The sequence below is a fragment of the Gekko japonicus genome, unplaced genomic scaffold (assembly GCF_001447785.1).
Source record: "Gekko japonicus isolate JY-2015 unplaced genomic scaffold, Gekko_japonicus_V1.1 scaffold3744, whole genome shotgun sequence".
Taxonomy (NCBI): Eukaryota; Metazoa; Chordata; class Lepidosauria; order Squamata; family Gekkonidae; genus Gekko; species Gekko japonicus.
In genome coordinates, this window is record NW_015165350.1 from 90,501 (window position 1) to 103,126 (window position 12,626).

At 47.0% G+C, this 12,626-nt stretch overlaps 1 protein-coding gene across 1 annotated transcript in view; it reads left to right on the forward strand.

Moving 5' to 3' along the window:
* The window catches only part of LOC107109873 (tripartite motif-containing protein 7-like), a 16,553-nt gene extending 5,639 nt beyond the window's left edge, over nucleotides 1–10,914 (forward strand). The window contains exons 3-7 of the mRNA XM_015410585.1: nucleotides 1,180–1,410; nucleotides 2,131–2,153; nucleotides 5,532–5,650; nucleotides 8,388–8,420; nucleotides 9,940–10,914. Of these exons, the coding sequence (XP_015266071.1) occupies nucleotides 1,180–1,410; nucleotides 2,131–2,153; nucleotides 5,532–5,650; nucleotides 8,388–8,420; nucleotides 9,940–10,448 (915 nt within the window). The 3' untranslated portion in view covers nucleotides 10,449–10,914. The remainder of the gene's footprint in view (nucleotides 1–1,179; nucleotides 1,411–2,130; nucleotides 2,154–5,531; nucleotides 5,651–8,387; nucleotides 8,421–9,939) is intronic.
* Nucleotides 10,915–12,626: the final 1,712 nt, after the last annotated feature.

A 12,626-nucleotide genomic window follows, 5' to 3' on the forward strand; every position in this document is an offset into this window, starting at 1 on the left:
TCGGGGAAAGAAGAGAATCTGGGATTGTGGGGGGGGGGGGGAGACAAAGTCCAAATAGCAGAAAAATCAACCCATGCAAGAGCCTCGTCCCTTCCAATTTGGACATTCCTTCACAAATGGTCAGTATTCAGCAGATCAGGCCCCCAGAGCTGAACTTAACATTGCAGTTCTTTTTTCTTTTCTTTTTTTAAATTTAAATTTTTAAATTGAAGTTTAGTAAGATGTACAATCAGAATATATTCATAAAACTTAACATTGCAGTTCTAAGCAGAGTTATACCTGGGCTGGGGGTGCCACGGAACTGCACACTCTTGGTGCCCCTGGGGCTCCCTGCAATCACCCAGGGCCACCTGGTGGGCAGTCTGCCCCTGCTTGTTCATCCAGGTCTAGAACATTTTGTTGTTGTATTCTGCTGTTTTTGTTTGAGGCATAATCAGTTGACCTTCCAAGGCGCTCTCTGCTGTGGGGTGAATTTTCAGCTGATGAACATCTGTGTCCAGGCGCCATTTGTGTGTGTGCACCAACAGGACAAAAAGAAGTCTCTGAAAAGAGATTAGGGTGTCCCACCTACAAAGAAAGGCTTCCTGGAAATGCAGATAGACACTCCACCGATCCTGAATTGAGCTGGGGGTGTTCAGCATTTGCTAATTCTTAGGGGGAGAGTACTTGAGATATTTCAGTGGCATGTCGATTTTTTTTTTCACCTAAAGTTGTTTTTTTCTTGCCCAAAATTCAATCAGGGAAGCTGCAGTTTAGATAGGGCGACTGAGTGAGGAGAACGGGCTTCGGAGCTCTTTTCTCCCCAGCAGTCTTTCTACTCAACCGTTGTATCTCGTCCCCTGTTGGGAAGTTTGGGGGTCAGCGTGTGGAGGGCATTTTAGTGGGGAAACAAACAGTCTGAAGAAACCCCTTCTCCTCTCTGGGTCTTCTGCTATGGACTTAATCCTCTGTGGCTGAAATAACCCCTCCAGGAGTTTGAGTGAGATTCATGTGTAAACTGGCACCTGGGCTTAAGGATGGGTCCTCCTCGGGGAACTTTCTCTTTCCTGTGTTCACTGTGATCTCTGTGAAAGGCCAGAGTGCCCTTCCGATAGGGGCCTCCTGAGGGGCCTCTTCCCACTGCAGAGACCAGCTATGTCCCTGACGTTGGCCTGCTTTCCTTCTCTTCTCTTTTCTCAGAAGCAAACCACAGGAGAGAAGCAAGAGACTGTAGCCAAGTTCAGGCAACTGCACACCTTTCTGGAGGAACAAGAGAAACTTCTACTAGCCCAGATGGAAGAGGTGGAGAAGGAGGTGGCAAAAAACAGGGACCAGCTCCTGGCCAGACTCTCTGAGGAGCTCTCCTCTCTGGAAAGCCTCATCCGGGAGATGGAGGAGAAGAGTCAGCAGCCAGCCGGTGATCTCCTGCAGGTGAGGAGGTGGCGGGAACAGCCCAGGCACCCCTTTGGGGGGAGGCTGGCTCCAGACCCTTTCTTCTCGGCTTCTGCTCTTCTCTGGAGCCCTCCTTTGCTCAGGCTGAGAATCAAGAGGCCGTGACTCATAAACGTTGGTGGTGTGGGGAGGGTGGAGATTGCTGAAGTCTCTGTTCCAGGAAGGCATTGAAGTACCCTTTGCTGGTGCGTCCCTCATTCAATAGGGAATGTGGCACCATTTTAAGTAGTTAGTGACTAACCAAAGGTCCAGAGGAAGTTTGAGTGGCATTAGTGGAGAAGAAGGGGTAGCCGTTAGTTGAGTGGTCAGGGAGCTACAGGAGATAGATAGAGGAATCTCTGAAGCGTGTGTATTTTTGAGTGTGGGTGTATGTTTGTGTGTATATATAAATTTGAGCAATAGATACAAGTAATAAGAGATTGGTGAGTAGCTCTTCAGGACAACCAGAAATGAGTTCTCTATGCAAGCTCTTCTGTAGCAGATCACCCAACTCTCCTCTGAAACGGCTTCACTTTGCCTACTGATGTCATTCCCTCAAGAAAAAGTTCTCTCATTTTTTGAAGATCCGGCCCCCATCCTTGAGTAGGACATGCAACAAAAGGAGTTAGAATGCATCACCCTCCAGGATCTGAGGAGGTGGGGATCTTCCCAATTTGTCCCATGGCAGTTATCGACTTCCCTTTCTTTTCCCTTCCCTAGGATGTCCGAAGCACCTTGCAGAGGTAAGTGGTCCCCCCCCCTTTACCCGCCGGATGCTGGGATGGATCTGGGTAGCATGTGAAGAAGGTGGCCCTTCAGGCTCAGGACCACAACAGATGTGACTAAGACTGCAGATCTCCATCTGTTTGTAAATCGCAAACTGCAGATGAATCATAGAAACATAGAGTTGGAAGGGACCTCCAGGGCCATCTAGTCCAACACCCTGCACAATGCAGATAATTCACAAATACCCCCCACACCCCCAGTGACCCCCTCACTCTATGCTCAGAAGGGGGGGACCCTCCAGGATCCCTGGCCAAACTGGCCTGGAGAAAAATTGCTGCCTGATCCCAATGTGGCGATCAGCATTTCCCTGATCTAAGCACTGATGCAGCCCTTCCTGCCCTCCCTTCTCATGATCTGCCGAAGTTCACAGAATCAGCATTGCTGCCAGGTGGCCATCTAGCCTCTGTTTGAAAACCTCCAAAGAAGGAGAGCCCACCATCTCCCGAGGAAGCCTCTTCCACTGAGGAACCACTCTGTCAGGAAGTTCTTCCTAAAGTTTAGCCTAAAACTCTTCCGATTTAATTTCAACCTGTTGGTTCTGGTCCGACCTTCTGGGGCAACAGAAAACAACTGCACCGTCCTCTCGATGACAGCCTTTCAAGTACTTGAAGATGGTTATCATATCACCTCTCAGTCGTCTCCTCTCCAGGCTAAACATACCCAGCTCCTTCAACTTTTCCTCATAGGACTTGGTCTCCAGACCCCCCCCCCCACCATGTTCGCTGCCCGCCTCTGGACACATTCCAGCTTGTCTACATCCTTCTTAAACTGTGGAGTCTAAAACTGAACACAATACTCTAGGCGAGGTCTAACCAGAGCAGAGTAAAGCGGTACCATCACTTCACGTGATCTGGACACTATACTTCTGTTGAATACAGCCCAAAATGGCATTTGCCTTTTTAGCTACCACATCACACTGCTGACTCATGTTCAGTGTATGATGTACTAAGACCCCTAGATCCTTTTCACACATACTACTGCCAAGACAAGTCTCCCCCATCCTATAATTATGCATTTGATTTTTCCTGCCTAAATGTATAACTTTACATTTATCCCCATTGACATTCATTTTATTTGTTTTAGTCCAGTTTTGCAGCCTATCAAGATCATCCTGTATCCTGACTCTGTCTTCTTCCATATTTGCAACCCCTCATCTGCAAAATTTAATAAGCATTCCCTTATTACACAGTCCCATGCCCCCAAATAGCAAGGAGGTGGTGGTGTCAAGGTTAAGACCTGACTGTGCATCTCTGCAAGGTTCTGGCAGAATTCTGGTGCTGAAGCAGGGGTGGTTTCACTTGACAGACAAGCCCCTCCAACCTTGGGAATGCACTGGTTGAGTTTAGTCACCTCAGCTCTTTCCGTTCCACAAAATGGCATGTGGTAAATGTGATGGGGCTCAGCTCGTGTCTTGGTTGGCATCTGGGCTGCCTACTTGAGCATCAAGCTCTGTGATGACCACTCCGCCCAGTCTAGGGTGCACCGTGAGGGAGGCTACTCATGAGGAAGTGGAAGTTGGCGCCTGTGCCGTCAGTATTCATGCCACGACACGGCACTTAGAGGTGTTGCTCTTGCTCAGTCTAGACTTGAGGATTTCACAGCTGCTGATTGGAAACTTTGCCTCTCTGCCGTACATTTCCCCAGGCATTTTTAGAGGAAGAAGGAGCATGATGTGGCATTATTGGGCTTGAAGTTCCCATGCCTCACACAAGCTTCAGGCAATTGAAAGGGGCAGAAGAAAGGATGCTTTTGAGTGCATTGATGTCATGTGACGTGCTGCAGAGCTATGTGGGGAAATGAACCTTGACCTTGTCCTGGTCCAGCTCTCTAACCACTGCACCACAGTTAAAGGGTTGCTGCTGTTAGACAAAAATAAAATCCCTGTTCCTCTTGACGTCCGATTTGTCCTTAAGATGTGTGGCTTTGAGATCTCAAGAGTAACTGCATGGGGATAGACTCTCTTCTCCTGCACCCAGAGAGAAGTTGTCAATGGCATTTCATCTGAATGGAGGTGACCAGTAGGGTGCCACAGGGCTCAGTCCTGGGTCCAGTACTTTTCAGTGTTTTTATAAATTATCTGGATGAGGGTGTGGAGGGGCTACTCATTAAATTTGCAGATGACACCAAATTGGGAGGAGCAGCAAGCACACCAGAAAATGTAGGATTCAACGAGATCTGAACACTCTGGAAAAGTGGGTGGATGTGAACAAGATGCAATTTAACAAGGATAAGGGCCGAGTTCTACATCTGGGTAACAAAAATGAGGAACACGCATACTGGATGGGAGATACACTTCTGAGTAGTAGTGTGTGTGAACAAGATCTTGGGGTAAGGGTGGACCAAAAGTTAAATACGAGTAGCCAGTGTGATGCATTGACAAAAAAGGCTAATGCAATCTTGAGGTGTATCAACGGAGGCATAACATCCAAATCACAAGATGTCATAGCCCCGCTGTAACACTGCACTGGTCCGGCCGCACCTGGAGTATTGTGCGCAGTTCTGGAGGCCTCACTTCAGAAAGGATGTGGATGGAACGGAGCGGGTGCAGAGGAGAGCGATAAGGATGATCGGAGGCCTGGAGACCGAGCCCTGTGAGGAAAGGCTGAGGGACTTGTGACTGTTCAGTCTGGAGAAGAGGAGGTTGGGGGGGGGGGGAGAGACATGATTGCTCTCTTTAAGTATTTGAAGGGCTGTCACTTAGAGGAAGGCAGGGAGCTGTTCCTGTTGGCAGCCGAGGAGAGGACTCTCAATAATGGGTTTAGATTAAGGGCGGGAAGGTACCGACTGGCAGTGTTCCCTCTAAACTGTTAGTGTGAGCTATAGCTCACTGTTTTTTAGTCTCCAGCTCACACATTTTTGGCTCCAGTGCAAACTAATTTATGCAGGAGCAGAATCGCTTGCTCACAACTTTAATGCCAGTAGCTCACAAAGTAGAATTTTTACTCACAAGACTGCACAGCTTAGAGGGAGCATAGCTGGCTGGGTATTAGAAAAATCTTTTCGACAGTAAGGTAGTGCAACAGTGGAATCAGCTGAGTGGAATCAGCTGCCTCGGGAGGTGGTGAGCTCCCCCTCACTGGCAGTCTTTAAGGAGCAGCGGGACAAACACTTGTCAGGGATGCTCTAGGCTGATCCTGCACTGAGCAGGGGGTTGGACTAGTTGGCCTGTAGGGCCCCTGCTAACTCTGTGATTCTATGATTCACTCCAAAGGGCCTCCCATCTTTCTATGCTATCGGCATCAACTGGTGTCTGCGTATTCCTGCCTTCATTTTTTTGCTCTACTGGTGGGAATTCTGGGTTGGACAGATGATAGCTTAACATGGTTTGTCTCCAGGTACGAAGAAAAGGAGAGGTTTGAGAATCCCGTGACTTTTCCTCTTGCGTTGAAGTGGTGGATCTGGGACTTCTGTGACATCAATCTCTCGCTGGAAGGTGTCATGAAGCAGCTGAAAGGTAATAAAGAACAGCTTCAGAGAGGTCATGAGGTGAGGCCAGATATGAGTGTGGAACCTTCCAGGTCACTTGTATCACTCACAGGGCCAGGTGGGCAGGGAACTCGTATGCCAATTCCAAAGGCCATTTTAGTTCATGGAATGTTTTCCTGATCAAAATTCCCCCTGTGGCTTTAGCACACAATTGCATTCTCTGGATTTTCTGACAATGGTTCCGCATTAAGATCATTTGGTCATTCCTGTGCCCTTGTGTTGTTGAACTGAGATGTCAGGGCAGAACAGGCCTCCTGAATGAAAGAGAGGGGAGGAAGGTGGACCCTTCAGGGCATCCTCACTTAATGTAGATGCCCTCCCAGTCCCTTTCAGGAACCTGCCCCTTCTGTGTCTGTGGCCAGATCAGACTTCTCAAAACTCACCACTCAGACTGAGTGTTTCATTTGCTTGTATGTGTCCTAGTTGAGCTGACAGGATGGTCTCCAGGGGTCTGACAGTGCTCTCTTCAGCAGAGGGACGCCTTCTGGGTCCATTGGAACCAGTGGGCTTTATAAGGGTGTAATTCTGCCTAGGATGGTACTGTGAGAAATTCTGTGTCTGAAGAAAGGTAGCCAATGCCTGGCTGGAAGGCCACCAAGAACCCCTTCTTTGCTCCCTTGAAGATCTTGAAGAATGTCAGGACAGAGAAACGTAGCCAGTAATTTACCTCTGCTAGTAACAGTTCTGGAACATTTACCTCAGCAAATGATTTCTGCCGTGAGCAGTTTCCTGGAGACATGTTCTAAATCAGTAAGTTCTTATGCTGAGTGTGAACTAAAGGAGGGCTGAGCATTCTGGACTAAATTCTGGATGAGACGTGCAGAGATGGCCTCTTCCCTTCCGTTCTCTAATCCAGACAAGAACACCCAAGTTGGGTCCCCTCCTATCCTGTTGCTCTCCAGGCTTTTGCCCCTTTCCCCACAGTTGTTTAAGGTGGGTGTAACGATTTCATGTTTATTTGTGTGTGTGTCTTTAAAAGGTTGGTTTACATTGCTGTATGAAAGTTTAGTGTGATTGACACAGGCAAGTGATATGATTGGTGAGTGACAGAGAGGGGGAGGGGTTTTGGAATGGATGCTGTGTGGATGATTTGTATGTCTATCAGAAGTAACAGTTAATGATGACAGTTAAAGAGTTAGTGATATGACAGTTAAACAGTCAGTCAGAGGAGAGTGCTGTGTGAAAGCAGTTGATATGGTTTAAGTTCTGACTTCTGAGAGAGAAGCAGAAGTTCTGTGTTGAAACATAAGAAGAAGCTTCCCTGTGTGGGTTGTTAAGTTCTATGTCTTAGCGCTGAATAAGACAGTTGATAAGCAGTTCATTCTGAGGTCTGAAGGAGAGACCTTCCTGTGTTATGAAAAGTTGAAGTAAAAAGAGTCAAAGTTACAAAGAGTGTGATACAGTTGACCTAAGTACTTACAAATACCTATTTCCAAAATAGTTACAGTTTAAACAACTTCTTACTCTGTTCTTCAAATAAATCCTTTTTATTTGAGTTTATCCCAGAAGCCTGATCCCTTATTCCTCAGGAAACACATAGTCCTTCGAAAGCCCAGACCCTGGGTCACAATACCAAAACCAGAAGAAGAAATATATTAGTATAAAGGTGTGGAAAGCCTTAAATTTTCCTGGTGGCGGCCAGATTACCCTGAGAGCAAAACTGAAAGAACATTTTAAAGTAAAACTAGACCTCCCCAAATAAGAGGTCGTCACAGTGGGTTTTTCCCCTAATTGCTAATTGATTAATCACTAACACATATTAGCAGCATAAAAGTTTCCATGATTTAGAATTGTGTTTTTTAAAGATGAGAATTTTAAGAATTCATTGCATAGATTTAAGGGGAAATGTGCAGCCTGACCCTTAAAAAATTTTTAATAGCTCTAGCACAATAACATTATAATTGACCCATTTACACAATATTTTTAAATAAAAAGTCTCTAGGCCTTTTCATGGAAGAGAAATAAGGGATTCACCTTTCCTTTTGTGTCTCCACAACAAGAAGCTTTGGACAATTTTAAAAAATAAAAGCTGGGAATGCAGAGGAACTACTAGTAGAATAGAAAGTAGTGTGTGTGGGGGGGGGGGGAGAATGGCAGACACTGGGGGAGAGGCAAGGAAAAGGTGGGGCGTTCAGAAAGGCACACTTTTCTATCCACACAGCATGAAAAAAATACCTTTTGACTGTGATCATTCAAAAAAAAATTATCAAACAGGATTTGGGAAAGTGCAGAGTCAAAGCAGTGGAAATTCAGAAAGTGGAGGTTTAGGTGACAACATCGCGTGAGTCTCCCCAAAAGCCCACTCCAGTTTGGATGCCAAACCAGAACAAAATCTCTGTGCGGAAACATCCTAAGCTTCTCTGGATTGGATCCTTGGGCTGCAGTCCTTAGCATACTCTCCGTGAAGCGAGTCTGAAGTAAGTCAAATAATTCTGGATAACCTTTTTGTCAACTTTAGTGGTTGAGTGTCAGTTTGCCAAATGTGATCCATTTTTCCTTTGTGGTCTCAGTCCAACGCCAGCCCTAATTAGGAACAGGGAGCAAACTCATATTAAGTGTAAAGGAAATTGAATATTTACACACCAGTCAAAATTGGGGCAGAATTCATCCCTGAAGTGGCTGCCACTTCACCCTTCAGCTAAAACGGAGGGGGGGAAATTGTTAACTGATCATCAGCTTGTTTTCTGTTCCATTCACTTCCTCAGACAATCTGGATTCTGGACTTCACCTGCAGAAAGGTACATTTCGTGCACAAATCAATTATTTCTAAACTAAAAAGTTTCCTTTTACTGTCTGTGTTCCTCTACTTGGGCTTTTCTCCAGTGATAAGATTCCCTGGACACTCCTTTTTTGTCCCTCCAAACCTGTGGATGTGGAGGTTCCCTTTAGCCACCAGGGGTAGCAGCCACTGACAGACCTCTCCTCCATTAATCCGTCTAATCCCCCTTTTAAAGCCCTCTATGTCCGTGGCCCTCACTGCATCCTCTGACAGGAGATTCTGTGTTTTACTCACTAGTTGAGTAAAGAAGTATTTCCTTTTGTCCTGTCAATCGTAGCATGGTCCCTGAAGCCCCTGGTTCTCTCTGTATGTCACGGGTATCTGGTTCACGCACAGAGTTTCAAGGGAATGTAGATCCCACTCTCCTTCCATCCCCCAAGTTCCCTATGCTGTGGAGCACAGAAACTATTATGGGGGCTGCTTTTGGTTTTGCTTTAAGGGAGACACCTGGAATTACGGGAAAGGAGAGATATATACACTTTAAAACAAATAATTACAGGAGGAGGACTTCTTTTGTGACTCCGTTGTCAACCTGCTTTTAGCTTTTGCTGAGATTTCAGGCTCATTCCAATCATAGATGGAGAAATTCTGGCCAAAGGAGAAGAAAATCTGAATCCTGAATGTGGCCCTTGGAAATCCTAATGATCTGAGCAGAATGTATTTCTTGGGATACCTCTAGGATCAGGACTAGATCCGCTTTGCAAGTTCAACCCATTCCTTCATCGGTTCATTTTCATGTGACCAGGGTGTTTTGTGTTAAGTGCTCTTCCACATGTGATTTTTCATTTTGTTCCTAGTGGTGGATGAGATACACAATGATCTGTGCTTCTCCCTCACAGTGCTTCTCTGATAGAGGATATGGGGATTATTCACCTGGCTTCTTGCTGTCTCTCCAAGCCCAGGAAGCCTGTTTTTCCTTCCATAGGACAGGGGAAGGAAGGAAAACCTGTGCAAGTCCAACCAAGGGTTAAAACTAAAAAGAAAAGTGAAACAGAACAAACCACCAGTCAGATCAGGGAGATCCACAAGGAACAGACACACCTGGGGCACTAACAATAGTGTCAGGTGCGTGTGGGAAACAACTCTACAACAACTCTACCATTTGTCTCTGTAATGTACTGCGTTCTAGATGCATTGTAGTGACTGAGCTCATAATTTATTGGAGACACGAGAAAACTGAGACAACTTGCAGGACCCGGGGACCTGCTTAAACGCCAGTACCGGCCACACCCGATATACACACCCAACACCCGTGATTGGTTTAGTTACAGTGCACCCATAACCATAGGTCCCTTTTAGGATCCGAGCTGACTGACTGGTCCATACTAGGATCCTCTGAGTCCATTGTTCTGGTTGCGAAGCTTTGCTTGTTCGCTTAACCACGTGCGAGCCCGACTGCGTGTGCAATCCTTATATAGTACATAACAGTCTCCCAGCTGAATCTGCTTCTCTTCAGTCTCCTCTTTTCCCCCCAACAGCAAATGTGACTCTGGATCTAGACACAGCCCATCCCGAACTCATCTTGTCTGAGGACCAGAAAAGTGTGAGACTAGGAAAAAACTTTCAAGCTCTGCCCAACAGTCCTGAGAGATTTGATGAATATTCCTATGTCCTGGGCCGTGCGGGATTCACAGCAGGCCGCCACTTCTGGGAAGTCCTTGTGGGAAGTGAGGAAGAATGGACAGTGGGGGTGGCCAGAAGGTCCGTGGACAGGAAGGGAGAGGTCTCCTTTGATCCTGAGGGAGGGTTCTGGGAAGTGGGGAGATATGATGGCTGCTACAACGCTTCAATAGATGATGGTACCCTGACCGTGAGTGGGGAGCTCAAGAGGATCCGGGTGTGTCTGAACTACCCTGGAGGGCGAGTGGCCTTTTTCGATGGTGACAGAGCAGCCCTTCTCTATGAGTTCTCTGGAGCCTCCTTCTCTGGAGAGACCCTCCTGCCCTCCTTTTGGGTAAATTTAAAAGGCCACCTCCAACTCTGTTAAGACAGTCATTTTGCACATGGCCATTAATGAAAATAATATATCTTAATATTCCTGTTTTATAGCTATGCAAAGGTCTTCTCCAGGGCCCCAATCAACACAGCTGTGGGGCAGATGTGGAATGGGGGATTAGTGCTAATGGAGGAATGTTTAACCCTCCCCCGTCCCCTTTTTGTGATGTGAAATTTTCTCTTTTGGCCACTGTACATTACATGTGTTTGTAGGTAGCTGGCTTTCAATGTGTTTAGATGCCTGTTAGTATTAAAGATTTCCTGTTGCAAGTTTCACTTGAAAACATACTTGTGGGAGGGAGTCCTGAGAAGGCTGGGTAACATAGGCAGATACATCACAGCAAATGACACACACTCACAGCATCAGTTTCTCTTTATTTCGGCAAAACCATAAAGTTGGGAGGCACCTCCAGGGTCATCTAGTCCAACCCCCTGCACAAATATCGAAGAGATGACAAAAAACCTCCAGGATTTTGCTTCAAACTGGCCTAGACAGGAATTGTTTCTTGACAATGATCCTGAGGGAGGGTTCTGGGAGGTGGGGGGGGCAGCTACAAGGCTTCTGAAAAAGACCATGCTCCTCTCCTGACCCTGAGTGGGGAGCTCAAGAAGATCCGAGTGTGTCTGAACTACACTGGGGGGCGAGTGGCCTTTTTTGACACTGACACAGCAGCCCTTCTCTACGAGTTCTCTGGAGCCCCCTTCCCTGGAGAGACCCTCCTGCCCTCCTTTTGGGTGCGTTTAGAAGGCCACCTCCAACTCTGTTAAAGACAGTCATTTCTCACTGGGGCCATTAATAAAAATATTTTTTTCTTAAGACTCCTGTTCTGTAGATCTGCAAAGATTTTCAATAGGGTTCCAATCAGCAAAACTGATAAATACAATTGAGCCCATTTTCCCTCCGTTTCCCAGCATTCCCTCTTTCTTTTCTAGCTGATTTCTAAAGGCCAAGATCCCATTTTGCATATTAAATAAGTATTAAATGGTAACAGGTCTGAACTTAAGAAGGATCTAAACAGACCATCAGGCTTCTGCTAACCCTCATACCCCTTAATCCTGCCTTCAGCCCATTTTTTTCTCTCTCTCTCTCTCCCACCCCCAATCTCTGCCAGCTGTGGAGAGGAAACACACACACCCTGCTCATTCTTTCTTTCTTCTGGAGGGAAAATTAGATAGTAGGTTTGGAAATCATTTGTCAGCTGCCCCACACCCTTTCAAGTTTTGTTCAACACAGCTGTGTGGGCAGATGTGAAATGGGGGAGCAGTGCCAATGGAAGGGGGTGTTTAACCCTTCCCCTGTCCCCTTTTTGTAATGTAAAATTTCCTCCTTTGGCCACCCACCATACATTGCATGTGTGGTTGGGGGGGAAGTTTTCAGTGTGTGGAGATGTGTGTTTGTATTAAAGGTTTCTCTTCCTGTGGTGAGTTTCATTTGAAAATATACTTGTGGGAGGGAGTTCTGAGGAAGGCTGGGGAACGTGGACAGATACATCACAGCAAGCAGCACAAGTCAAAGGGAAAGAAGGCATCAGGGTCTCTATTGGGGCAGACAAGGTATCCAAATGGAACAGGGCACTTCCTCAGTCCAAGACAGCTGCTGTTTTCCTCTGGATGGGTCCTTCCCCCTCCCTCAGTCCAGTGCTGGGCTGCAGCAAGCAGCTTTCTTCAGTGCTTGTCCCGGGAGCCCTTCCACACCCAGACTGAGGCTTCTCCCGCTGCCTGTGGCAGTCTCTCTCTCTTCGCCTCTGCCATCCACCTCAGGTATCTGGCTCTTGCCCTGGACCCCGCTCTACTGGGAACCCTTCTGCCCAATGACCAGTGAAGCAGCAAGTAGAAACTGGAGGGGGAGGGAAATGATGTCACGGCATCGTGTGATGTCACTTCTGGTTGTGTGGCCAGCTTCTCCCCCCTGCCCTACTGGAGGAATCTGCAAGCACTCTTTGCAGCCCCCCACTAGACTGATTCTGTGCTGCTGTAAAGAAGCCGTGGGGGTGACTGTGGGCCATTGCAGGGCAGGCTGCGACAACCCTTTTTAGCCACGCAGCCACTTCTTGAATATTGTCTTTTGTCGCGTCTCTACTGAAGGGTGTGCAGTTACATTTCATCCTCACAGCAACCCTGTGAGATAAGGTAGGCCAGATGTTCCTGTGTGTTGTGTCTGAAGTGGGGT